At 35.5% G+C, this 22,080-nt stretch overlaps 2 protein-coding genes across 2 annotated transcripts; both read right to left on the minus strand.

Moving 5' to 3' along the window:
• Window positions 1–1,653: 1,653 nt before the first annotated feature.
• Window positions 1,654–4,085, minus strand: His2Av (Histone H2A variant). The gene is made up of 5 exons (XM_089695335.1): window positions 3,932–4,085; window positions 3,711–3,788; window positions 3,424–3,537; window positions 2,369–2,568; window positions 1,654–2,189 (listed from the first exon to the last, which is right to left on the minus strand). Exons 1-4 carry the CDS (start codon window positions 3,932–3,934, stop codon window positions 2,374–2,376), a joined length of 390 nt encoding a protein of 129 aa, XP_089551461.1. The 5' UTR covers window positions 3,935–4,085; the 3' UTR covers window positions 1,654–2,189; window positions 2,369–2,373.
• Window positions 4,086–6,218: 2,133 nt separating this feature from the next.
• On the minus strand, window positions 6,219–20,255 carry SPARC (secreted protein, acidic, cysteine-rich). Its single transcript, XM_089695336.1, has 9 exons — window positions 20,110–20,255; window positions 10,569–10,637; window positions 10,175–10,327; window positions 9,759–9,837; window positions 9,405–9,520; window positions 8,885–9,031; window positions 8,350–8,552; window positions 7,496–7,643; window positions 6,219–6,583 (listed from the first exon to the last, which is right to left on the minus strand). The coding sequence occupies exons 2-9, from the start codon at window positions 10,629–10,631 to the stop codon at window positions 6,530–6,532; spliced, it is 963 nt and encodes a 320-aa protein (XP_089551462.1). The 5' UTR covers window positions 10,632–10,637; window positions 20,110–20,255; the 3' UTR covers window positions 6,219–6,529.
• Between the last annotated feature and the right edge of the window lie 1,825 nt (window positions 20,256–22,080).

Raw genomic sequence — 22,080 nt, forward strand, 5'->3', positions numbered from 1 at the left:
ACACTGCGATTTTTATAGTTCTTCTGTCGGGTATCCCAAAGAGACGGTTCGGATTAGAATATAATTCCAAAAATTCGAGCGCCATCGAGCGCTTTTTCATTTGACCACTCCATGTCGATACGTGCGTCGCCGGCTAAGGTCGCCGGTGAGCTCATATATTGCACACTGGACAAACGGTAGTGTGGCCGCATACGCAATAATTACCGCGGTAATCTTCTTTGATGTGCGAAAGAATACCGCCGCCGGAGCTATTGCCTACCGCCATTTGTCATATTGATTGGCATTGTAGAATTATGGCCATAAGTCGTGGTTACACCTATATAGGTGTTGTTAAAGTTGTGGCAATAATTATTGGCATATCACGGGCACGGTAATGTGGCCGTAGTATGAACATTTTATTTCAACATTACATTCCTACCACATAACATTTTGATCAGTGATACCTACAAAATAACATATATAAATATATTATACTTGCTTTTTTTAAAAAATATTATACGCACTTGCTTTCGCCCGCATACGCGTAGTCGGAAATATATATTACAGTCCCGGGATTTTACTCGCATAGTTCTAATTCACGTGGGATTTTCGGTAATAGGTATCATGTCCTTTCTCAGATCTCAAAATACTTTGCACGATGTTTCATCCAAATCGGTTCAATGGTGTAGGCGTCAAGAGACAGACACACAAACAAAATAAATTTCGCTTTTATAATAATAATTAGGAAGTTCATAGGATAATTAAATTACAATGATAAAATTAATCATGTCTTTTGGATGGACTCCATACAAATTTATATCAACTACTTAGGAACTAAGGATTACGTCTTGAACAAAAACCATCCAAATCAGTACCTACAGCAGTTCAGGCTGAAAATAGTTTATCATTTAGTTTAGGTACCTACTCATTTGTTTGAAAAATGTGTACTGTAAAATATATAATATTTTAAACGGATTCGCCATCGCTAATAAAGAGCTAGTTTGTAATCTTCGAATGCACTATTCAGGAGTACCTATGTAACAGGCTTTTTTATCCCTCGTCAAACCGCAACAAAATATGCCTAGCTAGTCTATTATAATTACTATAATTTATAAAATGCTGTGATAAAATGTATGTATGCATAGGCGTGGCATAGGCACTTAATTATTTTAGTCACCCAGCGAAACAAGTTGATTTATAAATAATAAGTTGATTGAATTCAAATTTTTATGATAACTCCAAAATAATTATTACCCCTGTAAATATAATACAATGGTATTATATACTCATCTATACTAATATTATAAAGCTGAATAGTTTGTTTGTTTGAACGTGCTAATCTCAGGAAAAAAAATCAATTTTTTTTTTTTTTTTTCAAATCTGGTCCGATTTGAAAAATTCTTTCGGTGTTAGCCCAATTATCGAGGAAGGCAATAGGCTAAATAATATCATCACGCTAAGACCAACAGGAGTGGAGCACTGCGGGTAAAACCGTAGGGCACAGCTAGTATTAAGATAATAAATAAAATAAAAGATTATGGATTTGTGAAAACAAATCTGGTTATATTTAAATATTAATGCATTCCCGTAGTTATTGATGATAGTAATAAATCAGTTTATTGTGAGTCTACTACTATACTAAAATAGAGAGGAATAGAAATGAAGTAGACAAAATTATTTAATTGTTTTCCAATATATTTTAAAGATCAAAATACATTTCTTACAACTTGTAACAGTTCAATCATACCAAATTACAAACAATATACCATTGCTTATTACAATTTGTCTTAAAAAAATTACAAAATGCTGCAAATTATGTTAAATAGCTTATAGCTTACAAACAAAAAATGTAGATAAAGTTATATTGTAATAAAATTATGTCAATGCAGCTGGCGACAGGGATATAACAACAGATCCCCACCGAGGCTCGCAACAACAAATTTTATAAGTCAAAGTAGAACACAATGCTTACTAAATAAAACATTCCCATCATGAACAGAGGAAATAAAACTTAATCCTAATACAATCATATTTAAATCTCCTTAAGCTAAATATTCTATGCCTTATGCTACAAGTTAGTCCAGACAGACAGTTCAATGAAGTCACTCCACTGTCCACATCACTAATAACTATTAACCAATGCGTGATGAATTTTACAATGCTGATAATGCACCCAACGTGAAATGCAATGCGGAAATTCTTGCTATACACTGAAACAAACAAGATTATTATGAAATAACATGGCTGAAAACAAACTTTATAGCAGCAAGATTAAATATAAAACATTTACACATTAAAATCTACATTTATGAAAGATACAAATAAAACCAAGAGAAAATGTTTCCTTGTAATACAAATAATTAAAAGTAGTGTTATAATGGAGTAGTACCTTTATTAGACTGGAGCACCAGGGCCTCCCTTTTTGCCGATGAGAGACTTGTGAATGTGAGGGATGACACCACCCCCCGCGATGGTGGCTTTGATGAGACTGTCCAACTCCTCGTCTCCTCTGATGGCCAGCTGCAAGTGCCGGGGAGTGATGCGCTTCACCTTAAGATCCTTTGATGCATTGCCAGCCAACTCCAAAACCTAGGATGAAATAAATAATGGTTTCATTTTTATAAAAACAATTGAAATATCAGATCGAGTTATTTTATTTAAATATCGGTTTTGTTACTATAAACAATAATTTAATAGCATTGATTTACTTCTTACAAATGCAATTAAACTTGCATTTGTGACAACACATTCATTGGATGTAATTTTAACATTATTATAGTTAAGTATTTAATTTAATATTATATAAATTATAAAAACCATGATAACAATCAGTTCAATATAAAAATATGACTAAAGTAAACTAAAAATTTTATGTACCTACATAGTATTTGTTTAACTGACATAGGTCATTGCATCAATAAATCAAAATAGCATTGCATTTTGCATCCTGATTCCTGAACTATATATTTATCGTAAACACAAAAACCACTCCATTCATCTTATTATTAAGAGTAAGGACAATAATAATTTATAATACCTAATAGATTGGAGAAAGCAATGTTGGCGCCAATTTTATTTATCGAGTAATAATAACACAAAGTGATGAAATAAGTAGACGTTTTAATTATTAATGACTAGTATAAATAAACTATTGAAAATTTTTCAATAAATGGCTTTGTAATCATCATTAGAAAATGATTTCTAATAACGACAAAGTAATTATATATTTATATGTAAAGTGTATACAAACGAACTAATTTCCCGCCAAAATTAATGTCAATAAAACATTATAATAATTAACATAAATTTGTAAAAAAATATGGAAATGTAATATAACAGAACATAACAAATGCAAAAACAAAGGGAAAATTTCTAGAAAACGCTAGAATTATAACATTAGAATTGTTATATTCCCAGCCGCCATATTGATAAGGCGTCGCTTACCTCAGCCGTAAGATATTCGAGAATAGCAGCAGAATATACCGCTGCTGTAGCTCCAACGCGTCCATGGCTTGTCGTTCTGTTTTTTAAATGCCGATGAATTCTTCCAACTGGAAACTGAAATTATTAACATTTTTGTTATCATCGATTTAGCACTTCACAGAAAAAGCCGCCATACTGATTCGGTCATACGTATTATTTAATTTTATCAAATATGTAAAAATACATTGATTTCTATATTTAATGCTTTGTAAAATCATAAAATAATTTAAAATGGTGTATTAACATACCTGTAGCCCTGCTCTTGCTGATCTTGAGACCGCCTTCGCTTTAGCTTTACCAGAATCTTTACCAGCTTTACCTCCAGCCTAAAAATCGTGAAAAAACCTATTTAATTTAGTCGTACGAAGCTGAAACTTTGCCAGTAAGTAAATCACAACATTGTCCACCGAAATAAGTAAAAGAATAAACACAACACCAACTATTTTTCACAAAATCTTGCAAAACTCACCATTTTGAAACGTGTAACACACTATCACCACTACTGAGAATAACCAACACAGGAAAGGCGCCAAGCCAAATCGACAAGACAAAGATGGCAGCGCCGCGCTATTTGATGAAATTTTTACAGGCTGGCCAACCTAACAACAGTAAGCGGAAACTGCGTAGGACGTAAATCGACCAAGCATACCAATAAGCGTGCTTCAAAATGGCGGGTTAGCTCAGTGCTGCCAAGCCAAATAGTGGCTTAAACGAACACTACTGCATTATGACAATGATTGTCAAAGTCAAGGATGATGTTTTGTAGCACAGATGCTAAAATTAGCAAAGAAAATATTTTTAACAAGATTATTCATGATTATTATAATAATTTCTTTTTCTATTTAAATTAACTTCACTATTTGAAAAATAAAGTAAATTTTAATATTATAATCAGAACGGCCTCAATTAATAGAGTTTTACTCTTTTGTATAAAATAAAATATTAAATTTATTTCCCAACAACTCAAAATTACAGTATCTAAAATATTGCATAATTTTGAACTAAATAGTGATAATAAAAAATAAAAGATACCTATGCTGTGTAAAATGTGAGGTCCTGTAGTAATGTATAATATAGAAAGTTATTTAAAAAGCGACTTTAAAAATGACAGAAGTTATTGTAAAATGTAAACAAAGTTGTCTTCCGCCGCGTCTGTCTGTCCTTATATTTTCTCGACACCTCAATTAAAAAATGTCGTTAAATTACTTAGAACAAAATACATACAATATGTACAATAAACATCCTCGAGGCTCGAGTACCATTAGTAGAACCTACCCATGATTGACATGCCGACTGGAATACCGAATATATTCATTTTAAGAGGAGACTCCTAAAGTAATAAAAAAATGTTGTGTGGTTTTATGAAACCACGGTAAAAGTGAAACTGTTCGAACGGTTCCGAACACTGCTCTGTGTAGCGCATGTCGCGTGTCGGTCGGCTGCCGAGTAGGTATACCTACTCGGCAGTCGCGATACACGCGACATGCGCTACACAGACCAAAAAGTTTGAGACGATGTAATAAAAGTTTCACTTTAATAATAATTGATCTAGAGAAAAAATATCTTGGGATTGCATAGTAAACTGTATTTTCTTACTGTTTACATTTATTTTAGACATAAAGTCCAAGTAAATCTTTAAAAAAATGTAATAATCCTTAAAAAGGGCATAATTTTTGAATAAAAAAATGAATCGAGCGAAAATGTTACAATAATTACGTAAGCAATTACGTAACTGTCTTGTGCATGGAAAGAAAAAGACCCAATAAATCATATACTAAAGTTCCATTTTGATTGTAGGTATGTGTGACTGTTTCAGAATATTAATGCATATTCACGTAAAATTTAGGGAGCCTCCTCTTAACCCTTAACAAACATAGATTTAAAAATACTGTTTTAAGTTTTAACCCTTGTAATTTTAAATGCGCTTGCGCTATGCTTGAGACTTTATTTCTTTACATCATGCAAATTAATTAATACTCTTAGGTCAGGAGATTTTGCTTGCCAGATAATACACAATTACATAGTTACGGCGCCCCACTACCCGTGATAAATTCCAATAAGGTTAAGTAGCCCAGTACAGCTGCTATGCATTAATTAATAATGGAATAATAACAAAATAAGCACCTACTTATTTATTTTTTATGCTATTGAATAAGTTGAAATAAGAGCGTGTGTACAGAACACACGTGTCAGAAGTGAGCAAGGTTCAAAGATACCAAAATCGTCGCCTTACTCCATGACGTAGCGCTATAGTCATGACACAACCTTGAAATTTTACTCTCAACGCGCCAGAACTTTCTCAAAATCGGCGAAGTGCGAGGTTGACTCGTGCACCGAAGCTCCAAACAAACCTATTATGTTTTAATTTGGCTCATATTATAAGTTTGATTTTTTCACAGCTTCAAGGGCTTCAATATAAATTTCAGCTTGATTACTAGGTATAAGAAAAAGGGTCTTGACAGACATACAGATAGGCAGAGAACAAAGTAATCCTACATGGGTTCAGTTTTTTCAAAACCGCAGCAGTACTTTGACTACAGTTGTTTAATGAGCGTTACAATAAATTTTGAACATTATTGCCTCAAATAACGTGTTGATTTCAATGAATGTTTTATTAAACACTAAATTAATAGGCGATTGTGAGTCTGATTGTATAAAGTACGTAATTTTTTTTTCACAATATTTACATATTGCACTGTAATAGCTTTCAGCAAGAATAAAATAAGAAACAACAACTTTCTATGAATAAAAAACAATTTGGTAAGTAGTAAAATTTATTAAAATACTTAAGTAACATATAACATGTATAAGTTTAATTACAAATTTTTGGTTTCCATAATCACAGTGATTTCAGTGATCGTTGAGAAGACAGTAAACATAATGTTAATTAAAATTTTTACAGAGGAAATATTCGGTTTTTTCATTGCTATTCTTTATTTAAGTTTTATACAATTAATAAACTAATAAGTAAATGCAATAAGTGTATTCTAGAGTGAGTAAAGCTAGAGGCATTTAGCTTATGACGAGATTTTGTACACTAGTGTTGTAAGTGAGGATCAGCGGCCCCTCACAGCGCGTCCGCGTCGTCAGACAACTCGTCGCAACGGTCTTCCAGCTCATACTAGAAATAAAAATATGAAGTAAGTATTTGTTTATTTAAATGGTATTTAAGTATTGTGATGTAAACTGCGAATGTGTGAATTAAATGGGAATAAAATTTAATTAAATTGAGATTTTGGGATTAATGGAGATACTTAAAATAAGTTTATAAAAATATTGTGTAGTTTTATGAAACCACGATAAAAGTGAATCATTTATTTACACTATCTTAATACTATTATAAAGGCGAAAGTTTGTATGGATGTTTGTTACTCTTTCACGTAAAAACTACTGAACCGATTACAATGAAATTTAGCACACATATATAGAGGGTAACTTGGATTAACACATAGGATAGGTTTTATCCCGGAAATCCCACGGGAACGGGAACTAACGGCTTTTCCTTTGAAAACGCGGGCGAAGCCGCGGGCGGAAATCTAGTAGGCAACTAAAGGCGCCGCTATATTCGCTGCTCTGATGAGCGCGAACATCTATTTATAATATATACTAGCGGTCCGCCCCGGCTTCGCCCGTGGTACATATTTATGTTTTCTCTACATAAGAACCATCCTGGTACTTCAAGGAATATAATCAAAAAAGAATTATCGAAATTGGTCCACCCGTTCTCGAGTTATGCGCTTACCAACACATTTTGCGATTCATTTTTATATTATAGACTAGCGGTCCGCCCCGCCTTCGCCCGTGGTACATATTTACGTTTTCTCTACATAAAAACCATCCTCGTACTTCAAGGAATATAATAAAAAAAGAATTATCGAAATCGGTTCAGCCGTTCTCGAGTTATGCGCTTACCAACACATTTTGCGATTCATTTTTATATATAAGAAGATTAAAGTTACAGACACAGGGTGAATATTGAAACATGAATAATGACGTCATCAAATAAGATATATCTATAAGCTGCAGCACGTACCTCATCGAGCTGCAAGCACTTGCCCCACTCGGCGAGCGTGATGCGGTGGTCGTTGTCGTCGTCGCAGCGGTCCAGGAACGGCGCGATGCAGTGCTCCAGCGCCATCAGCGGCGCGCGGATCGGGAACAGCTCGTGCCGGGACACGAACCTGCACACGGACATGTGTTGTAGAGAATAACCAAAAAGTAGCGTGGTGGGAGAAGTTTGCGCATCAAGTTTTAGTACATTATTATATGCGCAAGCTTCCCCTACCACGCTACTTTTTGGCCAAGAAGTTTGCCGGGCGCTATACGCACACATACGCATGCGCGCATGCGTATATTTTGTTGTCGTGTAAATAGTGCTGATTGTATTTTAATGAAAGCATAGATTTAGATAAGTATGTTTATAAGTAAAGATGACTACGAAAGGACGCTTTGGTAAGTAAGTAGTTACGTAAGTATTTATGTATTGTTAATTAAAACAGTTATATGTCAATGTGGTGTCCACTGAAAATCAGTGGAGAATCTAAGTGTCTTATAATATGTTCTAGATTCTCAAACCACTGAGTGGATATTATCCATTTTGTGCCGTTGTAACTAGTTATAAGTTAATTTTATTTATTTTTTATGTATTAATGTGCATCGGTACAAATAAATGTATTTTCTTTCTTTCTTTCTATATAATAACTTTAAAAATTTGTTATTTTATGATACCCAAATTACTCTATGCTTCCTACATGTCAGCTTACTATTTAAAAGTATCAGACAAAATTCTCGTTATCTCGGACTGGTGAAGTGAACAGCAACGAAATCTGAATATTCCTAGTCTCACTAGGAAGGACTATGCATATCGTGGTGAGCACAAGAACTGACCGGTCGTTGTCGTGCGTGTCGAGGTCGCACCACTTCCAGATGGCGGCGTTGGTCCAGCGGCGCGTGAGGTTGGACTCGGCCTCGCGCTCCATGCGCAGGAAGTGCGGCGTGAGCTCGCGGCGCTCGGCCATGTCGCGCATGATGTTGAACAGCCAGTCGCGCATGCGCCGCGGGAAGTCCGACATCTCGCTCTCCGTGCACTCCTGCGCACACACAATACGGGATATAGCACATGATACAAGGGTTTGCAGCTAAATTGGCAAAGAATTATAGTCGGATAGGGAAGCACTTGACCACGAAAAATTAAGCAAAAGCCAAGTTATAAGCAAAAGTGGCTGGCCTAACTGAAAAATGTAAAGAAATAATAAGTAAATCATATCTCAGAATGTAGCTAAATAAATTTTAATTATATAATATGTAATTAGAAGACTGTAAATTATCGTTGTATCGGAATCTCTTACTGAATTAAAAAAAACTATAAGTTAACTTTAATGTTCATCCTAAAGGTCGGTTTTAACAAAACGTTATAACATACCGGCATTTCACGGCAGGCGCCGTAGTATTCAATCTGCACGTGGTGGTACTCGGGTCCTCTGCACAGCTCCGAGTTGTCGAGGCACAGGCACCGCTGGCGGTACACCTCGCAGTCCGATGACCAGGTCTCGTTGTTTTGGGTGCACACCTGGCGAAAAACCATGTAATGATAATATAAATATTAAATATCATAAAGCAAAAAAAAAAAAAATATGAAAGTAATTTCATTATTGACTTAAAATATAAACATACAACTGCACACAATCATAGTCTCAATTTAAAGTAGTCCGAAGCAAAACTCTGCCTGTGCGTGTATCAGGCAGTTTTCTTGATAGTATTTTCTAGTGTTTGATTTTACGCGAGTAATATACATTTAGAAATTAAAGACCAGACCACGTCGGGAAAATAATATAATGAATAAATCGCGTTTAAAATCCGTTAAAAAGTCTTTAATTTCTAGATCATTTAAATTTTAATAGAAGTTTGTTAATAATATTATGTAATGATGTACAAAAACAGACCTTTCTCCTAGAGTCAGTCTCGTAGGGGCACTCCTTGATGCAGTTGCAGACCGCGTCGCCGTGCTCGTCGATCTCGCACACGCGCCCGGCGCTACAGTGCACTTTCAGGCACGGGTCTATTGGTAACACGAAAGATATGATAAAAATAATGTATACGTTTATACAATGTACACATCAATATGTGAATCAATATTGGAATATATTGCAGATGGTTTTTCTATTTTACATCATCGTTATCTACCTATAAAGGTGATTTGTAAGAGATGAGATGCAGCAGTAAAATTTTAAAATATACACTTATATAATTCCGATTTAAAAAAGTTAAAGAATGTTAATTATAATTTTTGTTCTCACCATCCATGAACACTTCGTTGTCATTTTCTTCATTGGAGTTTTCATTCATTAATTCATTTACGCGTGCTTTTTCTGATTCCTGAAAAATATTATCACTTGAGCAAATGTGTTTTAATGAAGAATGAAATAAAATAATGGGTCTTGCCAAAAATATCTATGATTGATGAATTACTTAATTTATAAAATTAGCTTTTTATGACTACCATTTTTTGGCGCGCCCATACGCAGATAAATCTGCGTGTAAATGTACCTACGACGCGTTCGCCGCATTTGTGTAATGTGTATAAGATGATGGATTTGTCCACGGATGGGTTCGGTTCGGAACTCGGTTCGCAGTGTATACAGTAGTGAATGCTAGGCTGCAGCTTCCAACCGGCTTTGCCATCAAAAATATTGACACATATCAGTGAACTCACCTGGAAGCGCTTCTCGTCCAGCTTCTCGGCCATAGCGAGCTCGATGTGCTCGGCCTCGCTGTCTGCGCGGTGCGCGGGCGGGAACAGCCGCGCCGCCGCCAGCATGGCCGGCTCGGTCGTCGTCGTCGTGCGCAGCCGACGGTGCCGCCGCCGCTGTTACCACATATTCATTTATTTACTTACATATGATCGTTATAAATATAGCAAAAATACGCTTAAACTCATGAAATTATTGTATTGTCACCGATGTGTAGAAAGTTTTAATTAAATCTGTCCCTTTAAAATTGGTCAAAATCAGTTGAAGCTAATAAAAGCGTGTTGAAAAGTGCCTACGAGATATTTTAAACAGATTATAACGAAAATAATTTTATAAAACTCAACAACAATAACTTACAACTGCTTCCGTGGAGCAGATAACTGCGACCATTACGGTCAGCAACAGCAGGTGGCCCCTCATCTTATCCTGCAATAGATATCAATCGTTTATTGGAATTCAAAATAAGAATACCAGAATATTCCGTTGATTTTATTATTATGAAAATTATCCTCACTCGTAATTTTATAAAAGATAGCAAAGTAATCTGCAATCGCTCTTGAATTGGTTGTCGTAAATTTTGCAATGAATCACTCCGCAGCTTCTAGGAATCAATTGCAACATAACGAGCCAGGACAGTAGATATAACAATATATGTAATAACAATATATCGATAATGACGCAATGGGACAGGAGCGATAATTTTTATAACTGCAGCTTGTTTGCAACGCTACACAACTGTGGCTTATTATGGTTGTAACTAGGGATGATAATTGAGAAAAATTTTCAGGTCAAGGAATTTTCAGGTTTGAATAACTATGAGGCCGTACACAAACCGATTTTACGTTTAAATAAATACAGATTTATTTGCTAACCCGGTGTATTTAAAAATGAGACATTAATTAATATTTCCGACCATTGTAATTTATTTAACATCCGATTCTTATATTCCGTGAAGCAAATATTCTTTAAAAATATGCAAACATATATATTATTAATATCGTTCACCACAATAAATAGTTTATAGGTGCGAGTTAATTTTCCGCCAAGTATTTGTCTGAGCTTTTACGACTTGTATCGAGGTGTTTCGCTTCCGGCCAAAGCAGTTAATCCTATCACCTATATTTATATGTACAATGTTTAACTAGGGCAGCTGTGCACTGCACTTAAACGTAACATCTTTTAGCAGCTATTGTCAAAAAGAAATATATTTTAAGCGCAATTCTGAGGATTATTACTGCCCTGCCCTAAGCTATCTACTCTTTATCAAATGGTAAGTTTTAGGGTGCAATTGAAAGATCATTCGCACAGTTAGAATAGGGTTTGAATGTAAGGTGATAGGACTTATGGACTGGTGTTAGTATAATGACGTCAACGATCACCACGTGGATGTCGCCAGTCAGCAGTATCGAGGGGCATCGCACCCGCTCGTCTTGCAAGTTCAGTGTCCGCCGACCTGCCGAGTGACCCCACACTATCACGTTTCCTATGACTAATGTGAAGAAAGTGCTTAAACGTTTTACAATGGTTATATATTGCTAATAAATACTGGAGATTAAAAAATATATTTGACACTTTGTTTACTATTTAAAATAAGGCTTTTCTTTTACAGTAATAACATATTATGATTAACGATTTAAATATAAATCTAAATAACTATGTATTGTATTATAGCAATAAGTTTTTGTAGTTCATAATACGTCTTTGCGACTCTATTCAATGATAAGCGCCACCTGCACAGCATGCAGTAAGTTTACGATAATGCTTTTCAATACAAATAAAAATGTTGCATATCTATCGCCTGTCAGGTATGCAGTAAACATTAAATGATGGCTTCAGTAACTAGGTCACGTTCTGAACTTTTGCGAACTTGCGATGATGTCACTCACAGATGCTAACTCTATTAATGCTGATCCGCAGCTTATGAATGTACCTATTCCTTCAGCAATATTTTGTTTTGGTCGACAAACGAATTCAATTGAAAAAACGATACGAAGAAATCTTGAGTATAGTTACATGTTTTGCAAGTTCTTCAAGTAGCGTAAGTTCTTTACTGATAAGTAGGTTTAATCCGTCAGTCCTCGGATCACAGACACAATAGGTAGAAAATCTATTGTGTCTCGGCCCGATCGGGCCGCTCGGTGGTCAATGGGTTAATATTAGTAGGCTGAATAATCAAAACATCATAAAAAATTGCGGTACATCTTTATTATGGTTTAATTATAAAGGCATCCCATAGTTCGAATTCTATTCATTCGACCCATTTGCGTATGCGAAGAGAAAGAAATTGGACCATAGAGTAATTGGTGGTGACGAAGGCGCGTATCATTTGTTTCTATTGACCCAAATAAACGGTCACCTCGCAATTTAATTCAATGACGGCGTTGGAATGATCATTGTCATTTAATTATTGATATACGAGCCCTAGAGGCATTTCTACTTGCAGACGGTCAGCGTGTCAACTGCGGCGGGGCATCATCTGCACGGCGAAATTGAACTATATTGGAAATAGATTGAGAGTTACTCTAGTTACCCACTGTAGGCGACACTTATAGCTGATTTAGGTGAAATATTTTCTAGAATCGAAGTTGCAGAGTTGGTGCACGGTTGGTACCTAACTATTAATATTTAAGTAGCCAGTATTTGTATCATTCGATAGAGTGCACTACGCTTTAAATTCTACGTGCCTGTGCCCTTAAATCGCTTTCGTACTACATATTACATTTTTTAATAGAATGATTTCTGAAGTGAGGCTTATTAATTTATTAAAATATTAATATGAATTAATCAGTATTAACTAGTTCCGAGTTAATTCACGTTTTGCAAATTGATACGATTAACACGTAAGTTGTTAAGGTGCCATTGTATAAATCAGCGTTGGGATGAATGAAAAGCTTCGAAATGAAACGTGCTTAGTCATATTGATGCGAGTTGCAGACGCACATCTGCGGAGGTCATCAGGATGTGCTCACTGCCCACTGTGTAGGCACAAACTTATTGACCAAGTATTACGTGTCCTTCGGGTAGCCGGATTAGATATCTGCCTGAATAATTGCTACTTTGCTTGTTCTTGTTTGTACCTACCTATAATTTTTAAATTAACATGGATGGTACTTCATTCTCAATTATCCATTCAAGTTCGAGTTGATATACAAATATATTACCCATCTATCTAAAGTCTAAACGATATAATTATGGGGAATTTACGACAGACGAGAGCTTTAACAAAACCCTTTCAGCACTCGTTGATAGTGTAGCGACGTAAATAACAAGTTTTTAAGGACGCGTTTACGAATCTGACAAAAATACGCAGTTTTTCGGTGCATTTTGCGGCGAAATAGTACAAAACCAAATTTAACTAATAATTACCATAAATAGATTACTCCTTAATCTTTAAAAGGTACTATATTTTAAGTCGAAAATTTTGGTTTATAATATTGAAAAAAATAATTTCCGTTGCCTCTTCACCCAAAATTGACAATATCGTGCTGAATAAACGAACATTTTTCTTGTATTTAATAAAACAAATTGATTTATTTAAAAATATTTTAAGTAAGTAGACATGTCTAACTCAAAAAGGTACTAGATAAAACTATCAAAATGTTACAAATAGGCTGAGAAAAAAATTAAAATCAAATCTTATTTTTTCACATATTTAGCTGTAACGCGTGATACTTATTGCATTGAAATAAGGGTTATTTTATTTGTCACTACCTTGAATTATTGCAACACAATTTGTAATGAAATATTTTAGTAATTTAGTCTGCGCTCAGCCGCCGTTGTGAGTAGACACTGTGACGCTTGTAAGCAGCTCCTCGTTTACGAAAAGATCACTGTACGAATACAAAATATTTCACCTAATAAACTTGATCCTTCACGCATTTATTTTATTTATAGATTTTATACTTATGGGATTATAAATTTCATATTTAGTTTCTGACTTGATGGAGTGACCTGAACGTGTACTTTGAAGACTGCTACTGGAACTAATAAACGATTAGAGCTAGGTATGCCGAGTTTGGGCTCGTTTTGTTAGTTATGTTGAGAGTTGAGACCTTACCTCCGGACTTGATGGAGTGACCTGAAGGTGTACTTCGAAGACGGCTACTGGAACTAATAGACGAGTAGAGCTAGGTATGCCGAGTTTGGGCTCGTTTTGTTAGTTATGTTGAGACCTTACCTCCGGACTTGATGGAGTGACCTGAAGGTGTACTTCGAAGACGGCTACTGGAACTAATAAACGATTAGAGCTAGGTATGCCGAGTTTGGGCTCGTTTTGTTAGTTATGTTGAGACCTTACCTCCGGACTTGATGGAGTGACCTGAAGGTGTACTTCGAAGACGGCTACTGGAACTAATAGACGAGTAGAGCTAGGTATGCCGAGTTTGGGCTCGTTTTGTTAGTTACGTTGAGACCTTACCTCCGGACTTGATGGAGTGACCTGAAGGTGTACTTCGAAGACGGCTACTGGAACTAATAGACGAGTAGAGCTAGGTATGCCGAGTTTGGGCTCGTTTTGTTAGTTAAGTTGAGACCTTACCTCCGGACTTGATGGAGTGACCTGAAGGTGTACTTCGAAGACGGCTACTGGAACTAATAGACGAGTAGAGCTAAGTATGCTGAGTTTGGGCTCGTTTTGTTAGTTACGTTGAGACCTTACCTCCGGACTTGATGGAGTGACCTGAAGGTGTACTTCGAAGACGGCTACTGGAACTAATAGACGAGTAGAGCTAGGTATGCCGAGTTTGGGCTCGTTTTGTTAGTTACGTTGAGACCTTACCTCCGGACTTGATGGAGTGACCTGAAGGTGTACTTCGAAGACGGCTACTGAAACTAATAGACGAGTAGAGCTAGGTATGCCGAGTTTAGGCTCATTTTGTTAGTTATGTTGAGACCTTACCTCCAGACTTGATGGAGTGACCTGCAGGTGTACTTCGAAGACGGCTACTGGAACTAATAGACGAGTAGAGCTAGGTATGCCGAGTTTGGGCTCGTTTTGTTAGTTACGTTGAGACCTTACCTCCGGACTTGATGGAGTGACCTGAAGGTGTACTTCGAAGACGGCTACTGGAACTAATAGACGAGTAGAGCTAGGTATGCCGAGTTTGGGCTCGTTTTGTTAGTTACGTTGAGACCTTACCTCCGGACTTGATGGAGTGACCTGAAGGTGTACTTCGAAGACGGCTACTGGGACTAATAGACGATTAGAGCTACGTGAAGGTAGTCGTGATGATACACCCGAAGGGCAACCGGAAAGATATGACGATCAATTTTTGTAGGAGAACATGAAGACACATTTAATTCGATTTTATAAGAACAGCCTTTTTCCAGAATTGACCGATCCAAGATTCAAAAGAAATATGGAACTACAGGAACATTCATCAAATTGCCATAGTAATATAATGAAAACTAAGAATTAATTAAAAAGAATTGTTTTTCTTGAGTTTTATCCATTTTTTTAACTTTTACCCTACATAACCCTACCCTATCTATCCTACCCTACACTACTCTACTCTACACTACTTTACCCTATTCTACCATACTATACACTACTCTACCTTACCAAACTTCACATAAACCATGTACTTAATAGTCTGAAAAAAGCCTAAACATTTTGTTTGGATAGGTGAGCCTGTTCTTGAGTTATAAAATTACAACGCAAAGTGGCATCACTACAAAGTATAAAACAAAGTCGCTTTCCCTGTCCCTATGTCCCTATGTCCCTATGTCCCTTTGTACGCTTAAATCTTTGAAACTACGCAACGGATTTTGATGCGGTTTTTTTTAATAGATAGAGTGATTCAAGAGGAAGGTTTATATGTATAATAAGATCCATTAAGTAGTGGAGAAGTACTGTTATTTTTGAGGTTTCTAATGTGATGTCGTAAAAAATTACATTTATTCCGCTTACATTGCAAACGCAGGCCCTACGAGTTTTATCAAAATAATGTACTAAGTATTATACACATTGAAAAGGTCTACAGAAAAGTCGAAGCGATTTTAACCAATACAGCATTAATTCTTAACCAATTAAATACCTTAAATACATTGTTCATTTATATAGATCTATATGGCCCTTTACACCGTATGATTTAAGTGAATATTTTCGAAGATATTACAGATTTAAAAATTGCGGGACGTAGCGTTTGCGGCGGTACCGGCCGGCCGCCGCGGCCGTGCCATTGCACCCATGCGAAGCATGGGCGGGTCGCTAGTTAGATATAAATAAAGATACATATTATATACGTATGATATAAGATTTTTGATAGATTTTATTAAAGTGAAACTTTTATTACATCGTCTCAAACTTTTTGGTCTGTGTAGCGCATGTCGCGTGTATCGCGGCTGCCGAGTAGGTATACCTACTCAGCACGCGACATGGGCTACACAAAGCAGTGTTCGGAACCGTTCGAACAGTTTCACTTTTACCGTGGTTTCATAAAACCACACAACATTTTATTTATAGTAATGTTTCAGTATATTGGAACTTAAAAAGTATTTGCAAGTACCTATCAGTAGTATATGTATGTGCCAAATAAAAGTATTTTCTTTCTAGTTTTCGAAAACCCACTTGCATTTGATACCACAACAAAATTATATACTAAAAAACGAGCACTCGTTCACAGCACTCGGCACACCTAGCTCAGCTCGTATATTAGTTCCAGTAGCAGTCTTCGAAGTATACCTTCAGGTCACTCCATCAAGTCCGGAGGTAAGGTCTCGACATAACTAACAAAACGAGCCCAAACTCGGCACACCTAGCTCTACTCGTCTGTTAGTTCCAGTTGCCGTCTTCGAAGTACACCTGCAGGTCACTTTATCAATTGCGGAGGTAAGGTCTCAATATAACTAACAAAATGAGCCCAAACTCGGCACACCTAGCTCAAATCGTCTAGTAGTTCCAGTAGCCGTCTTCGAAGTACACCTGCAGGTCACTCCATCAAGTCTGGAGGTAAGGTCTCAACATAACTAACAAAATGAGCCTAAACTCGGCATACCTAGCTCTACTCGTCTATTAGTTCCAGTAGCCGTCTTCGAAGTACACCTTCAGGTCACTCCATCAAGTCCGGAGGTAAGGTCTCAACGTAACTAACAAAACGAGCCCAAACTCGGCATACCTAGCTCTACTCGTCTATTAGTTCCAGTAGCCGTCTTCGAAGTACACCTTCAGGTCACTCCATCAAGTCCGGAGGTAAGGTCTCAACGTAACTAACAAAACGAGCCCAAACTCGGCATACCTAGCTCTACTCGTCTATTAGTTCCAGTAGCTGTCTTCGAAGTACACCTTCAGGTCACTCCATCAAGTCCGGAGGTAAGGTCTCAACATAACTAACAAAATGAGCCCAAACTTGGTACACGTAGCTCTAATCATCTATTAGTTCCAGTAGCCGTCTTCGAAGTACACTTTGGCAAGTACTTGTTTACCAATCAATCACTGTCCAATGAAATTAGGTAAATGGTATCTACTTTTGTGACCATTCAACGTTACAAACAAATCAAAGTAAATTAAAAAAAAAAAACATGGCAATAAAAATAAGTTCAATTATCAAGTCGTGTCAGTTTAGTCATAATTTCGTCGTTTCTCGCATTTCGCTGTGTGTGTGAGCCGTGCACGTGTAGTAGTAAGACTCAAAACGTAAAATTGATGCGCGTCAATTTGTATATGCGTCCTTAACTGATTGTTTCAAAACATGCACTTGTAACCTAGTAAGATTGTGTTAAATATTTTAAAATAGATTAAAATAAATATGAAGGCATCGATAACCCCTCGGCCTCGCGGGCTGTGTGCGCCGGTCGCACGTTGTTGGGTGAAACTCGTAAAATTTACGATTTCTCATAACACAGCATCCAAACTGTGCCGTCTACCGGGATGCGTTATTCAGGGAATAGTGTAGATTACTACATCTACATTAAATATTAGGTTTAGGTAGGTTTCAGTTTAAAATAGCGCGGCCATCTAACGAGCTTTTGGTCCTCTGTTAAAATACTTTAAACCACGATGATTTTAATTCATTGCTACCCTATGGCATTACATGGAGTTATGGAGGACACTAGATATCCAGGTGAAATATAATAACTAAGAAAAACAAACTTATTAAAAAAAATTGGAATGTTTGAATCATTAAGGAATAGCTTGATTTTTCAACAACCATAAGTTGTTGCTTCGTATCTAAATATTGTAACATAACAAATGTGTTTGTACTTATAGTTATGGCGTGACACTGACAAGTCGGATTATCTTAAACTTTTTTGCAAGTTCTGATATCTTTGAGAGGAAAAACTCAAATTAAAAAAAAATTGGGTCACAATATGTAAATCGCGGCAAACATGGTTGGTTATTCGCACGGACGGAAGCCAAGTTATCTGGTGTCCGTTGATAGTCGTGACCCCGCCTCGATGATAAAAATATTAAAAACACAGCTTTTGTGTCACATTGCTGCGATAAACGGGTTAATTGAAGCGAATATGGACTTATTGGGATGTGCGATGATAACGGCCTAAATTATTGCTACCAGTTAGATATAATTATTATCTAAGTATATATTTTGTATAATAATAAGAGGAACCATTCGATTTAAAACTACCTATCACATAAATACAAACATAATATGTATTGTCCGGGTTTTGTGTATGTTTGTTTCTTGTTCACGTGGATGAAAGGCGGTACCATCAGATAATTTGTAAGGGGTATCCTGAATTAGCTTCATTTTTTTTAGTACGGTGCTGCAGTTCCAGGCGCCAGCTGGTAACTAGGTTTATATAAAATTGCCGGAAATCGTTTTTTTTTAAATGTCTTAATCTAATCCTATCCATTTATAAATGTCTGGAAATGCCCTGTATATATCACTGCCACAATGCCTACTTCACTTGCAACTACATAGTTACTCAATAAAAAATATTTATTCTCGAATATAGTATACGTATGACAGAAATTTAGTTTAAGTTTCTTGGCACGCCGATTTAGTTTTGATGCCTTCGTGTTTTCCTTACAATGATAATTAGAATATATTTTAGGTAAACATCTAGTTATCATACATTAAAAAAATCATTAATAACTTCGTGTTGTAAGGGAAAATTGTGAAAAATCACTGAAAATCATTCCGATTTATCCGATTAATTATAGGTAGTTGAAAGTATAAGGTACATATTTTATTTTCAAAAATGTCCTGGCCAGCCAAGTAATACCTACATAAAATATTTTATACGTAGTTATGAAGTTTAAGCTAGTATAGGTACGCTAAATCAGACGTTAAAATCGAAACAGTAACACAAAACAATGACCTGTATATTGTATAATATTGTTGTTTGATTTCACTAATATACAAACAAAATTCCTCTTGCGTGCTGAATAAGGTATTCCATATTATTTAAATTAAACGCATGTAGTTATGTAATTATTTACGAAATTATTTAATTTGATTTTTACGTTTCTAATAAACAGGACTTCTGGACTGTATTTAATTATGTAAAATGCATTCGCATGAAATATCATATACACAACATGTTATGTATTTAATTTATTTAACTAAATATCGAATTAATTTCTGCATTTTCAAAAATTTATTCATTTAACTAGTACCTAATTTTAAATATATATTTATTAATATAATTACTTTAATACCTAGTTAGTTAAATCCAATTTGAAAAGCTCACAATAAAGCTCAAACAACCTGTAACATGAATAGAACACAGGAGACGTTCCAGAAACCAGTTTATCAAACGGGATCGATTTCGGGATCCCTAATTTTTATTCATTTTTTGCGATATTAATTTGAATAATGAACGTAACACAAGTCAAAATTTATGTAGGAAATAGGTAATGTATAAACACTTTAGAATGGTAATAAAAATAAATGAATATTGCATACATATATTTTGTATGTAATATCGATGTACTTACCTTGTCGCTGTCCGCAGGGTGTGTAAAGTCGAGGAGCTGCTCCTAATGTGAGCGCGCGCCGCCGACTGCTCGGTCGTTGGTGCGAGGTGTTGATCGATCGCCGAATATATGCGTATGCGCACTACGCAATTATGTGTAACTGTAACCCATTTTTCTTGGTTTGTTTTTTAGTTGAAAATCTAGGAATTGTTGAAACTAAATTATTATTGTGAATGCTTGATTATGGTTTGAAGTTTAAAGTTAGTTGAACACGTTTTTTTTATTTTGTATATAGGGTAATTGCGCTGGTTTGCCGTCCAGTTTCGGTTTTCGTCCATTTGACTGACCTGCTACAATCACGTGCGTAAAACTTGAATACAAACCTACCTTCCCGCGCAAGTTTGCACTTTTTACGGTCCTTAATGTGTAAGCAACAGTACTATCAACATCAAAATTTGATTTGACAAGAAGAGAGTTCAAAAAATTAACGTAAAAGTGGCCGCTTCCCATCCGTGCCTTGCAGATGTCATCGCGCGAGAGAAAAATTTGCCGGCGAGAAAAGTTCATGGTAAGTTAAATCACTGTTTTAGCTAGTTAACGTAATGTTTTTGGTACGTATGTTTAGTTATAAGCCTATTAAACGCAATTAGAAGTGTTTTTCATACTTTTTTTATAATACTCTTCGAAAAATTAAGTGGACGGATACTAGGTTACCAAATTCTCAAAATATTTGGTTTTCGTCCAAGTGGACGAAAACTCAAACAGCTACGTGAATATTTGTTAGGTTCTTTTTACTCTATCGGACCTTTAAAATACTGAATAGTTTCTCCCGAAATGATCTTTATTGCTATTAGTTTAGATTTTTTGGTTTCCGTCCACTGCTTTGTCAGTGCTGCCAAAATAAAAAAAATATTTAAAGAAGTGGACGACAACTAAATTTAGCTTTAAACGTTTTAGTTTTCGTCCATGAATGAGTATTGGAGTGGACAAAAATTAAAAATGGCTATTCTTTTGCAGTACTTTTCGTCTTTTTTACGTATTGAAAAGTTTTCTATTCAGTATCTTCCTTATAAATAATTGGTGAGGGCCAGAGTGTTGTAGGTACCTAATATTGTCATTCATTCAGTCATGTATCATTCTCCTTATGTGAAGTAGACTCAATTATTCGTGGCATAAATGGGGGTAGGTCAGACATAATACACTGTATTTTTCTTGATTATCATTCACTTGAGTATCATCTTTTATTCTAGGTCTGTTTTGCCAATGCAATATTTATATCTTATTTGTATATCTTATTGTTTTTAGATGGCCTCGAAGGAGTCTAAGAAAGCTAGAAAAAAAACGCTACGTACACTGAAGAATCTTTAATAAAGGCATCAGTAAGACAGTAATGCATAGTTCAGTAAGGCATAGTATAGTTTATTTTAGTAGCTAAAACGTATTATTATGGCTGTGTTTAATATAGTACGTTTCATTTGATAAACAAAGTATTAGAATGAATATTTCTGTTTTTTGATGTAATTTCTCAGTCCTATAATTATTACTTTATTCATTTACATTGTAAGTAACGCATTCCTTTCTTTATTACGAATGATTAAACAGTCATCACTAACGCATATAAAGACTGCCAAGTGCTACATAGATCTCAGTGTTGACTAGTTATATTGATTATTATTAGTAAAACTAAACCTGTAAGGTAGTGAGAAATTGTGATGTTGATTAAATAAAAGTATATATATACCTGTAATTGGTTTTTAACTTAATAGTTGACCTACCCTCCTTTTTCTACACGGTGGTCGAAAACTAGCTTACACTAGGACGAAAACCAGTTTTTTTGGACGAAAACTAGCATTTACCCTACTTTTGCAGAAAATAATTTAAATAAAAAGATACGTCAAAATGATTTATTTTCACTTAATATTATCTTAAAGAAGACTATATAAGGACTAAATAAAAATATTATATGTTTAAGGAAGGGTGCTCCAAAATATT

Source organism: Colias philodice, chromosome 5, assembly GCF_061535455.1.
Source record: "Colias philodice isolate Cphi_HAF_F1 chromosome 5, ilColPhil1 Martin Lab GWU primary, whole genome shotgun sequence".
NCBI lineage: Eukaryota > Metazoa > Arthropoda > Insecta > Lepidoptera > Pieridae > Colias > Colias philodice.

Excerpts from the sequence above, each read along its gene's own strand:
- SPARC (XM_089695336.1), bottom strand. The coding sequence starts at position 10,631 with ATGAGGGGCCACCTGCTGTTGCTGACCGTAATGGTCGCAGTTATCTGC. Across the intron at positions 9,032-9,404 it reads AGACTGACTCTAGGAGAAAG|GTGTGCACCCAAAACAACGA; the intron begins GTCTGTTTTTGT and ends GTTTTTCGCCAG. Across the intron at positions 8,553-8,884 it reads GCGCCTGCCGTGAAATGCCG|GAGTGCACGGAGAGCGAGAT; the intron begins GTATGTTATAAC and ends GTGTGTGCGCAG.
- His2Av (XM_089695335.1), bottom strand. Across the intron at positions 3,538-3,710 it reads CAGCAAGAGCAGGGCTACAG|TTTCCAGTTGGAAGAATTCA; the intron begins GTATGTTAATAC and ends TAATAATTTCAG. Across the intron at positions 2,569-3,423 it reads TCGAATATCTTACGGCTGAG|GTTTTGGAGTTGGCTGGCAA; the intron begins GTAAGCGACGCC and ends ATTTCATCCTAG.